Genomic DNA, 12,485 nt, shown 5'->3' on the forward strand with positions numbered 1-12,485 from the left:
GGTGAAATGCAGGCTGTTTTGTGTTATTGTTAAGAGTTCAAGGCTAGCCAAACAGGACTTGGAAAGTTGTGATCAGCTGCATGATAGTGATAAGGTGCTTCCTTGTAGAGTGCTTTAAGATTGTACTTGCCTGCTATCTCCCATATAGATTCTCTTCGAATCTTCGTGTAGCTTTACAAGTCTGAGATTTGGTTCCTGCTTTAGGGCAGAGTGATGAAAGGCATCCCTTAGAATATTAGTAGGTGTTGTGGAAAAAGGGGGCAGTGGCCAAGTTATTTAGGGGACGCTGGAATAAAAAGGAAACAGGTTTCTGCACTGTAAAACTTTTCAGAAGTTTAGCATGCAGATTTGCACTGTGAAACTTCAGAAAAGCAATAAGTGATCATCTTTTCCAAAAGAACATTTGGAGGTTGGATTTTTGGAAAGGGATCTGGAGATAGGGATTCTCCTTTCAGACTGTTGCTTAGGGTTGGGGTGGGGTGAGGGGGAGTGGAGATGAGAAAGGAAGCTGTAGGTGGAAGAGGGGGAGGCTGGAGACTTTGGATGTCTCTGTCAAGGGGCCCTAGGCAAGGGTGACCTGCAGGCATTAGAGTAGAGGGTTGTGCAGTTTACTGAGATACAGAATGTGGGTTTATGGACAGGGTTCAGGCGGGAGATGGGGGTTGCTACACAGAAGATGTTCAGTTTTGAGCATGAATTGACATGTTTCTTGTGTTTAATGAATTTGGACCTGAAACATCTATACCTTAGATGTGCATCTATTCAAGTTTGGTATGGGGAGGACAGAATATTCTTAGGTAGAAGTAGAAGCACAGAATGCTTGAATTTGCAACCTATGGTTACAGCTAAATGGTTTTTCAGTAAAGTAGAAAAGGTCAGTATTAGCAGTTTAAAAGTCCCATTTCAATACATATATATGTGTATGTGTATATATATATATATATATATATATATACATATTTCAACTTGTCTTTTATCCACACTAAATTTTTTGGCTGGCATTACCAGATAAACACCTCAACTGTTGTAATTTGATTTATTTTCCCCTGTTTTGTGTTGACTTGTGATTAGGAATTTATAGAATAATGTTCTTTAAATAAAAGGTTCCATGCTAGATTTTAGTGTTCACAAATTGTTGATTATATTATAAGAGCTAACATTTTTTTATTTGTACTGGGCTATCTGCTTGGGATGCAGTGGTGAAATTAACAAAGTTTCTGCCTCCTGAGAACTTAAAATGTAGTGTAGAATACAGAGAAGTAAGAGATAATTAAAATAACTTAGACCATTTAGGCATTACATGTCATTATAGAGCCTTGTGATATCTATTGCCAATTTATTTAGTAGAGCCATTCTGTTATTTTTCTGTGTTAATTACTGTAAGTTCTGTAGCAGAAGGACTTCCTAGTCTCTTTTCCTGAGGGGAAGCTAGAGGGAATGGGGGTAGTGAGTGGCCAAGGGGGAAAAGGATGAGAGGCCTAAAGTAATATTGGTGTACAGAACTGCAGAAACTTCATCAGACTTTTATCTGGATCATGGATTGTTGACACACCTGAAAGGATTTGAAAAATGCATACATAATGATTTTAGCAGTTTTGTATATTAAATTAAATTTTTACTAAGAATGAGTTAATTTTCTTTAAGGTAGGTTTCTTTAGAGTGGTGGTTCTCAAAGCAGGGGGCGTTTGGCAATGTGTGGAGACATTTATGGTTGCCACAGCTGGATATGGGGAGTGCTACTTGCACCTAGTGGGTAGGTGTCCGGGATATTGCTAAACATCTTACAATGCATAGGACAGACTTTCACCACAAAGAATCATCAGGCCCAAAATGTCAGTAGTGCCAAGGTTGAGATACCTTGGTGTAGAGAGAGACCTGGGATCAAATTCCAGCTCTGCCACATAGCTATGTGGCCTGTGCCTTGGTTTCCCCAATGTATTATTTGGATACTACTTTAATCAATCTTATAGGGTTTTTAGTGTAAATAAGAGGCTCATAATGTGGCATCGGATTATATAGTACATAGGATTATGTAAATATAACACAATTATTTTGTCTGTGAAATAAATTTATATAGAGAGCCAGTAGATATGATTGTATATCTAAAAAAAAAAAAAGAAAAGAAAAAACCTGTGGGCTCCCTGAGGATGAGGACTGTGCCTGTTTTGTTTATCACTACAGATTCAGTGACTGGTTGTAGGCCCAGGATGTAGCACGCACTTGGTAAATATTTGTTGAATGAATGAACACATAAATTGTCAGGACTCATCTCAAACTTCCGTCATTTACTGCTGAAAATAAAACTGTCTCTGCTGGAAGTCTTTATAGCACAGGTACCACTAAGTAAGGATGCGTGTCAAAGTCCCTGCCAGCATTGAAATACGGAGAATCTAGTGCTGACATTCCCGAGCTATCATACTGCCTCTCTATGGAGCTATGGACCATCTTAATTAATCAGGATACATGAATCTTTACTTTTCAAAACTGACATTACGTTATTCTCATCACTAATCCATTTTCAGAAAATCTTATTTTTTAAAAAAATAATTCTTAAATTATTTTTCCTGTGATAATTCACTGGATAACTTTAATTTCGTATTGAGAAAGGGTAACATTGATTGTATTTCCGTATTGTTTTTAATAAAGCCATGTATTAGATATGGAAAGCAGCTTCCATATGCTTGAAAGACTCCAAAGGTTTTGGAGTTAGAAGATTTAGTTTTAAACCCAACTTCATCACTTACCACGTCTTTGACGTTGGGCAAGTCACCCACATCACTAAGCCCTTCCTTTCCTCCTTGCCTGCCTCATCAGTCCCCAGGATTACTCAGAATATTAAATAAGTTAACATTTGTAGATATTCTTTGCAAATCTAAAGGCTGTATTATAGCAAACATGTTACTTTTATTTAGATGCAAAATAATTTTGTGTGATTGCTGCTTAAAGTCTAGCTTCTGGGCAAGTTATATAGTCAGTACTGTTAAAAAGGTAACAATTTTAATGTAACTAGAAGTAATGCTTATAAGTAGAATATGTATGTATCACTTAGTAAATGGAATTTTAGAATGTCTTCTAGAGTAATATTGCTATAAATGACTCTAATTCAATTTTTTAATATAAATTTATTTGTTAGCTATGGAGACCAAAGGCTACCACAGTCTCCCTGAAGGTCTAGATATGGAAAGACGGTGGGGTCAAGTTTCTCAGGCTGTGGAACATTCTTCCCTGGGACCTACAGAGAGGACCGATGAGAGTAACTACATGGAGATTGTCAACGTAAGCTGTGTTTCCGGTGCTATTCCAAACAACAGTACTCAAGGAAGCAGCAAAGAAAAACACGAACTACTCCCTTGCCTTCAGCAAGACATTAATCGGTCTGGGATTTTAACATCTGATATTAAAACTGAGCTGGAGTCTAAGGAACTTTCAGCAACTGTAGCTGAGTCCATGGGTTTATACATGGATTCCGTAAGAGATGCTGACTACACCTATGATCAGCAGAACCAACAAGGAAGCATGAGTCCAGCAAAGATTTATCAAAATGTTGAACAGCTGGTGAAATTTTACAAAGAAAATGGCCATCATCCTTCCACTCTAGGTGGTGTGAACAGGCCCTTGAGATCCTTCATGTCTGACTCTGGGAGCTCTGTGAATGGTGGGGTCATGCGTGCCATTGTTAAAAGCCCTATTATGTGTCATGAGAAGAGCCCATCTGTTTGCAGCCCTCTGAACATGACATCTTCAGTCTGCAGCCCTGCTGGAATCAGCTCTGTGTCCTCCACCTCTGCCAGCTTTGGCAGTTTCACAGTGCACAGCCCTATCACCCAGGGGACTCCTTTGACGTGCTCCCCTAATGTTGAAAATCGAGGCTCCAGGTCACACAGCCCAGCACACGCCAGCAATGTGGGCTCTCCTCTCTCAAGTCCATTAAGTAGCATGAAATCCCCAATATCCAGCCCTCCGAGTCATTGCAGCGTAAAATCTCCGGTCTCCAGTCCTAATAATGTTACTCTGCGTTCCTCTGTGTCTAGCCCTGCAAACATCAGCAACTCAAGGTGCTCTGTTTCCAGCCCTTCCAACACAAATAACAGATCCACGCTTTCCAGTCCAACTGCTAGTACTGTGGGATCTATCTGTAGCCCTGTAAACAATGCCTTCAGCTACACTGCTTCTGGCACCCCTGCTGGATCCAGTGCAGCCCGGGATGTGGCTCCTAGTCCAGACACACAGGAGAAAGGTGCTCAAGAGGCCCCCTTTCCTAAGAGTGAGGAAGTAGAGAATGCCATCTCCAACGGTGTGACTGGTCAGCTTAACATTGTCCAGTACATAAAACCGGAGCCAGATGGAGCTTTTAGCAGCTCATGTCTAGGAGGAAATAGCAAAATAAATCCTGATTCCCCATTCTCAGTACCAATAAAACAAGAATCAACCAAGCATTCATGTTCAGGCACCTCTTTTAAAGGGAATCCAGCAGTAAACCCATTTCCATTTATGGATGGCTCATATTTTTCCTTTATGGATGATAAAGACTATTATTCTCTATCAGGAATTTTAGGACCACCTGTGCCCGGCTTTGATGGTAACTGTGAAGGCAGTGGATTCCCAATGGGTATTAAACAGGAACCGGATGATGGGAGCTATTACCCAGAGGCCAGCATCCCTTCATCTGCTATTGTTGGTGTGAATTCGGGTGGACAATCCTTTCACTACAGGATTGGTGCCCAAGGTACAATATCTTTATCACGATCGGCAAGAGACCAATCTTTCCAACACCTGAGTTCCTTTCCTCCTGTTAATACTTTAGTGGAGTCATGGAAATCACATGGCGACCTGTCATCTAGAAGAAGTGATGGATATCCAGTTCTAGAATACATTCCAGAAAATGTAACGAGGTAAGTTGGTTTTTTCCTCCTTTTTTGAAAATGATGGCTTTATAAAATGTTGAAAAAGTATTTATAATTGATAAATTTAAACACGTTTCCGTTGACTGTTTTACATGTTTTCAGCGTGGTCATTTAGTGCCCCCTCTTTCCTTGTTGGTATAATGTTACTGCTTTTTTGAAGTAGAGAAACAAAAAATCTTAAAATCTTTTAGAAAATATTTGTGTTGATTGTGAAGGAGCATATATGGGCATCCCCTCCCCCCTTCCCCATTGCCTGTTGTAGGTGTTTGGGAAAAGTTTTTTTTCTCCTGCCTGTTACTATATTTAGCAGACTAGTGTTAGATTATTTTTTTCTTTAGCTGTACACTGGTTTACTAGAATTGTTTTACATTTGTTTCTTTGTGGTCTTTTTCTTAGCTTTTTTTTTTTATTCATCACCTCATTAGCTGTGAAATATGGAATTGAACCCCAAATCTGTTACCCACAAGCTCTGTATCCTCTTTGTCCTTTTCTGGGTAGGTTAGTTGTATGTAAGTCATGGTTTTCAATGCAAATAAATCATTTCCATAACTGTTGAGGGCTTTTAAAGACTCAGCACATCTAAAATTACTAAGTGGACAGTCTGGCTTTCTTACTCCTCTTGGAGGTGAAATAGGTCACTGCAGTTTTGAGTTGGTATAACTTTTAAGATCTGCAAGAAGACAGACTTCACTTACTGTAAAATATCTCCTGACTTTCCTTTTTGCAGATAGCACGTTGTATATATTTAGGAAAAAAACAAGGAAGAGGCTTTCGATATGACTGTAAAGGGTGGTTCTAAGTTATACGACGAATACTTGCATTGGACTTTGCTTCAGTACTGTTTTTATTACATGGTTGTGATAAATGATCCCTTTATGGAACATATAAAGAAGAAATGTCCTAGATATAGTTCTTTCCTTTGGCATTTAGGAATATGTGGGTTTGTCCCTTAAAAACTTATGTCATGGGAAATATGTTCATCCCATTAACAGTATAGGGTTTACATGTATTTCTATATCTTTTTCCTTCTCTTCTCTTATGAGCCAAAAGCTAAAACTTTAATTCGTGCATTCTTTTCCTTGTCATTGTTTCAAACCTTGCTCCTCTGGCCTTTATGGAAGTAAACATTCCATTAAAGGATACGTTATTACAGTTCTCCAGTCTCCATGGCATGAATGATCATATTCTGATCTCTTAAAATCTGAACCCTAATGCAAGGTAGCTTAAGATTGCATGGCTTTCATCAGAAACAAACTCAGCATGTGGTCTCCTGCTAGTGCATTGTTTTACTTTTGGAGAAGGAAATTTTGCACATGATATCGATATTTTTTTAAGTGATGTTTTTAGTGAATTAGTATGAGGGAGTACAGCCTAGTAGTTATGGGCATGGCTGCCCGGATTGAAATCCCAGCTTAATTGATTTGTGTCCCTGTGCGTATCCCTTCATCTCTGGGCTTTTAATTTTCTCATCTGGAGGAAAAAGAAAAAATTCTATAGTACCCATCTCAAAGGTAGTTAAGAGAATTGAGTTAATTTTGCGTATCATCTGGTATGCAATAGGGATTCTATACATTTTAGCTGTGACTGTTAACATTTGATTAGCACAATCTTTAGCTTTCATATTCTTTAGTTTTGTGTTTTCTTATATGAAATTACAAAAGAGTTTAAAGAAATATTTTATACGTAGTTGAAAGAAATATTTGTTGATAACTCTTGTTAAATTCTCTTATTTTTTATGGTTGGGCATGCATCATACATTTGTCACTACATATTTATTTGCTTTTATAGTTTTGAAGGCTATTGCTTTGGGTAATGATATTTCTGGTAGCAACAGTAGAGGTAGAGTAGATAAAATCATTAGTTCTCTGCTTTGTTTTGTTCTGTATCCTATTTCTGCTATTTGATTTGTATGTTTTACACTCAATTCCTGAAGCCCCTCCCAATGTTCTAGTGACCCATAGCCTTAAACATATTAATATGAATCAGTGACCTTGAGCCTACTCTGCATTTGTGGGGCACTGGAGGTGTTGTTCAGTGTCTCTTCTGGAGTACTCCAAAATTCTTTACATACGTGTTAAATATAGTCAGAGGGGGTTCATTTTGTTTACATACAGGTTGGTATTATGCTAGTTAGGGTAAGTTTCCCAAAAACTTTAATAACAAAGCTTTAATGTTATGAAGTCTTTTACAGCGTACTGATTCTTGACAGCTTTTTCTGGTGAGTATTATTCAAACCAATTTGTTTTAGGAAAAGTTTTCAATTAGCAATAATCGCACCTCGGATAAACCTCATTGGCTACGATACTGCCACTGTGCAAAGCTGAAACCTATGTGTTTTGATCATTCTCAGAATAAAGGCTTAAGGACCGGAAGATACTTGGGTATTTTTCTAGATTTCAGTCCCCATGTTATAATATTTAATTTAACCTCAACCATACTTCATCACCAGTCTCTTATTATTTAGTGTCTTTTGGATCAAAATCCAGCCTTTTGCTCTATATCTTAATATGGGATGATGATACCCCGTTCCGGGGGATGTGGAATATTAAAGAATTACAGGTTGTGGAGGATCAAGGTGGTGTGTGACTGTTCCTAGGTTTCGTAATAACCTTTGTCTTTAGATTGAACTCTAAACTGTTTGCTAGTAGGTCTCAAAGTGTTGTTTGGGATTCCTGAGACCCTTTCAAGGAGGTTCATGAAGTGAAAGATCACACCTCAGTAAAAGGTCCACTCAAAATGGAGGATAGACCAGTGGCTTTTAATGTAATAGTTTATGAAAAGTTCACTAACATGGTTTCAGATCCACGTTGCAACTAACCTTTAAGAAATTACTCACAAGCAGTTTTCAGTGTAGTATCAAAGAATCACATCTGCCATTATCTCTAATGACCATTAAAATGCTCGTCCTTTTTCCAACAACATACCTGTGCAAAGCCAGATTTTCTTCATACACTTGAACCAAAACCTATCACCACACATTGAATGCAGAAGTAGATAGTAAAATCCAGCTGTCTTCTATTAAGTGAGACAATAGACTTGCAAAAATGTGAAACAGTGCCACTCAAGTTTTTGTTTTGGGAAACAGTTATTTTTTTCACAAACATACGCTTTTGTTAACACGTAATAACTTCTTAGTTTTAAATGATTTAAAATGAATATTAGTTTTAATCTAATACGGTAAATAGCATTAGATCTAACTTACATAAACAAAAGTTTTTTGGCATCCTCAGTACATTTTAAGAATGGAAAGGTGTCCTAAGACCCAAAAGCTGAGAATTGCTGATCTCTTTTATTCTGTACACCCTTTGGAGGTTAATGAAAAAAGAAGTTATTATTTTGTGTTAGCCTCCCTGAATATTATGCTGAGGAGGGAGTACCCTATTCAGATAAGAAAAATGGTTCTCATCTAGTTAATTTTTCAAGCTGATAGAAGTGAGTAATGGCTGTGAAGTGTGTGTTGTCCTCCGTGGGCATCCTGTGAGAGCAGTGACGAAAGCCATCTGTCTGTTAATCATTTCTAGTGAGTGGATTGCCTGGCCACCCAACTGTAAAGTAAATTATGACAGAAGCTGAATGTAGAGCTTTGAGGATGGACACTGGACCTGGTTGGGTCATGTAGATTGGAGTTTCCCTGTCAGCTAGGACACAAACAAAACTGTGACCTTGGTGAGTCACAACTTCTCTGGGCCTCAGTTTCTTCATAAAAAGTGAACATGTTGAATTCTGTGCTCTTAGAGGTCTGCCAGCCAAACTATTGTCTGTGAAGTTTCCTTGGAGTTCTGTATGTTAAAAATCAAAATAGAGTATCCTTTAACAGATTTGCTAATCTGGTTTCAAGTATATTTGAATCACAGGTGTAGCTCTCTAGTTTCCAGGGTGTTCCGGATAGAAAAATGTCATTTTCATTTATCATTTGAAAGTCAGGGGTGAGTTATTTTACTTTGAAAAGCAGAGTTTTTTTTATCAAGTCTTTTATAAAATTTGATACAATGAATTTCTCGTTCTTTTAATTTACGCTCTTCCTTTTGAGAGCAGTGTTTTTCTGTTGACACAACATTGATGTTTATGGCGATGGTCATAGTCACTTTGATAGCATCATAACAGTGCTAACATTGACTTAGACCTTTGAATATAAAGTTCACTGTTTCAAAGGGCATATTCTGGTAGGCTTCAAGACGGGTAATCAGGTATTTATCTTAATTGTGCTGCATTTTTTTTCCATGATAGAAGGAAACAATTTGGTAAATCACCTATAGTTGTTTTTTATTTTTCAATTGTCCCTAGAGTTTTTTAAAACTCACCTCCTATAATAAAGCAACTTTATTAGCAAACTTCCTGAGTAAACCATTGAGTTCTGAATATTCTCTGTGTAATGCAAAGTATGAAAGAGTGATGATTGGGGGGGTGTGGAATTGGATTAATTATTGGTGCTTACTTTTATAAAATCATTAAGAATTACTGAGGTCAGGGGCTCCTGGGTGGCTCAGTCGTTAAGCGTCTGCCTTCGGCTCAGGTCATGATCCCAGGGTCCTGGGATCAAGCCCTGCATCGTGCTCCCTGCTCCGCGGGAAGCCTGCTTCTCCCTCTCCCCCTGCTTGTGTTCCCTCTCTCGCTGTGTCTCTCTCTGTCAAATAAATAAATAAAATCTTAAAAAAAAAAAAAAAGAATTACTGAGGTCATTTGGAATTGAAAACATGAAACTTTCTTTTTCTTATTATTTGTCTCACAATATTGATTTTTGAAATTGCTAGTGTACCTAGAATTTTTCCCGGTTAGTATTCTAAATAATATTTTTAGAAATGATTTTTCAATGAGACTTGCTTCTCATGATTCATTCACTTCCATTCAGTTATGGTATTTTTGGTGAGAGTAGTGATAATTTTGTTGAAAATAAAAAAAAAACCCTTAGTGCTTTTTAATGAATTAAATCACTATGTACAGTGCAGCTTGATAAATTTTGCTTTTAACATTCCAAGTGTCCTAGGTATATATGTCAATGTGTCCACCTTTTATTACCTAAAGTATTAGTATACTTAGAACTGTTCACTTCATACTTAAAAAATGGAGATAAGAGCCCTGGTTTCAGTTAAATAAACTCAAATTATTCAACGTCAGGCTGTTTGCCTGCACAGCAGTGTTGTGCTAAAACTAGGACCTGGAGGTGTAGCATTTATGGATTTGATGCCTTTTGCACTATTGAAATTCTGGATGTGTCTGACCTTTTCTATACTTGTAATGTTTAGAGTAATACCAGATGTTATGATGATCACAAGTAATTTAGGAGTAACACTTCACTTCCCCTGATGCTTTGATGTCATTAATTTTTTTCTCCAAAATATTTTTTCCACGCTTTCAACTGTTGGCTTTAGCTTCATGCTACTCATCTACTGATAAAATTTCAGTTCTCCTGCCAAATAATGTATCATTTTCTTTCATTTACTAAATTCAAATCAAGACAAAAATATTTGCTTCATTATTAAATTTAAATATAGCCATTAAATTGTATATTGTTGTGGACTGCATTCCAAAGTTTATTAGTGAAAACCCAGGAAATATAAGTATGTTACATGTATAGGTCTTCATCTTAAATTTTAGAATTTCTGGTTTTAAACTTGTCAAGTATAGGCTTTGTTTTCAGTTTTGAGAGTTTTATTTTGTTCTTTATATAGTAAAGTAATGATGAAGTTAAAATGTAATTACATATAAGCACCTGTTAATTGATGCCTGGAAACCTCTGGATTTTTGATTGTCAGTGGTAAGGCCCAGGCTAAAATTTCTTTGTAGAAAAGAGGTAGAAATTCCTTGTATTTATGCAAGAAATAGAAAACCCTAGTATAAGGAAGGAAAGAGAACAAACACAAAGTAATTTGAATACTTAAAAATTCCCTAGGGGGAGAGAGTGAGCTAATAACTGTGACCTGAATTCACAACTGCAGCTGTGACTTAATTTTATCAATGAGGACTCCTTCATTGGCATGTATCCTCACCTTATAGATGAGGAATTGTTGAGACATAGAAACAAAAAAAAATTGTAATCTAAAATAAAATGAAATAAGGTTTATAATGGGCAAAGTCAACTTTGGGTATTCTGATGGTAGAAGATTATCTAGGCAAGTTTTGGAAAATGGAGAGTTGGGGTGGTGGTGGTCAGAACTGATATTTATCCTTAGTCTTAAAATTTTTGCAGGGAGTAAGAGTGGTCATTTTCTGATGGAGGGAGTTACATGAGCCAAACTTGGAGATGGGCAGAAAACACCGAATATGGTCCGGCTGTACGGCTGACTGCGACACACAGGGAGTTGGGGGGAGAAGGCCTGGAAGAGGTTAGTTAGTTGGAACTCGAAGGGAGTGGAACTTGAAAGTCACACTAAGAAATTTGTACTTAATTTGGGAGGTAATGAGGAACTATTGAAATGTTGGAGCAGGGAAGTGGCATGAGCTGAAGTGCACTTTGGAAAAACCTTAATTAGGCAGTGGTTGTGGGGTGGAGCCTTGTTAAGAAGTTATTGCAACAGTACAGGGGGATGGGAACTTGACTCTGTCCGGTAATGAAAAAAAGGGGACAGATGTGAGGTATTACAGAAGAAGCCCTTGTAGGAGTTGATTTCTGTATAAATTTTTTTATTTTTTAAATAATCGCAAACTTAAAAAAATTAAGTCCATTATGAAGAATTATAAAGAAGGTCATTCTCTCACATAGCCACAATATAGCCATTAAAATCAAAAAATTAACATTAAGTTACTTGCTTTAGACCCATCTTGTACTTTTTCTGCCCCAGTCCTGGAGTCATCTGCTTTTCCAAGGACCGCCTCCATTCCCGCAGATACTCTCCTGCCTACGATTGGGGTCTAACTCTTGTTCTGGGTCACAGGGCCACATTCCCCCAACAGATGCCCTCCTTATTCCCCTCCAGCACTGACCCCCCCGCTCCCCCGCTGGGCTATCCTCTCCCTGCTTGGGTTCTGATACTCTGCACTAGACCTTGTGTACACATGGACACATGAATACCCCTCCCCACCCTGCATTAGGCATCAGAGCTACCCTTGGGCTTGGTGTCCCACTGTGGGCCATGACTGCTGTCCACACCCTATGCTCTACTGTGAATCTCTACTTTGCTATGTCTTGCCTAATGGTTTTAGGACTGAAGTGTGATGGAAGAGAAGGGAGAGCACTTGATACTTCCGTAGAAATGGAGGGAGGGTCAAGTATGTGGAAAATCAGTGAAAACTCAGCATGTTGTAAGTTTAACTGTCATGGATATGGTGAGCAATAAGAGAAATGGAGAGGTCAAGAAGAATATTAGCCTTGGAGAAGAAGTGATGATTTATCTTGGATACATGAGTTTTTAGTTCCAAACTACCTCTGACTGGAAGAGTTCTCTCTCTGTAGGCAGAAATGTTGATCTGGAGATGTAGGAGGCCTCTTCCTAGAAGTGGCAGTTGAGGGGGGTCAGTGTGAGTGCTGTTGCCCATCGAGAAACTATATATATGACTCAGGTGTAGTTTAAAGTGTATTCTGGAGGCACCTGGGTGGCTCAGTCATTAAGCATCTGCCTTCGGCTCAGGTCATGATCCCAGGGC

The 12,485-nt window shown here is 38.2% G+C and overlaps 1 protein-coding gene and 1 pseudogene across 1 annotated transcript in view; one reads left to right on the forward strand and one right to left on the reverse strand.

The window, feature by feature from the left end:
• The window catches only part of NR3C2 (nuclear receptor subfamily 3 group C member 2), a 329,662-nt gene that overhangs the window by 2,253 nt on the left and 314,924 nt on the right, over nucleotides 1-12,485 (forward strand). Inside the window, exon 2 of the mRNA XM_028125270.2 lies at nucleotides 3,134-4,892. Coding sequence (XP_027981071.2) covers nucleotides 3,136-4,892 — 1,757 coding nt within the window. The 5' untranslated portion in view covers nucleotides 3,134-3,135. The remainder of the gene's footprint in view (nucleotides 1-3,133; nucleotides 4,893-12,485) is intronic.
• Nucleotides 7,111-7,226, reverse strand: LOC114225609 (U4 spliceosomal RNA; annotated as a pseudogene).

The sequence above is a fragment of the Eumetopias jubatus genome, unplaced genomic scaffold, assembly GCF_037043125.1.
Source record: "Eumetopias jubatus isolate StellerSeaLion01/CBP00866 unplaced genomic scaffold, mEumJub1_p1.0 scaffold_2, whole genome shotgun sequence".
NCBI classification, from domain to species: Eukaryota; Metazoa; Chordata; class Mammalia; order Carnivora; family Otariidae; genus Eumetopias; species Eumetopias jubatus.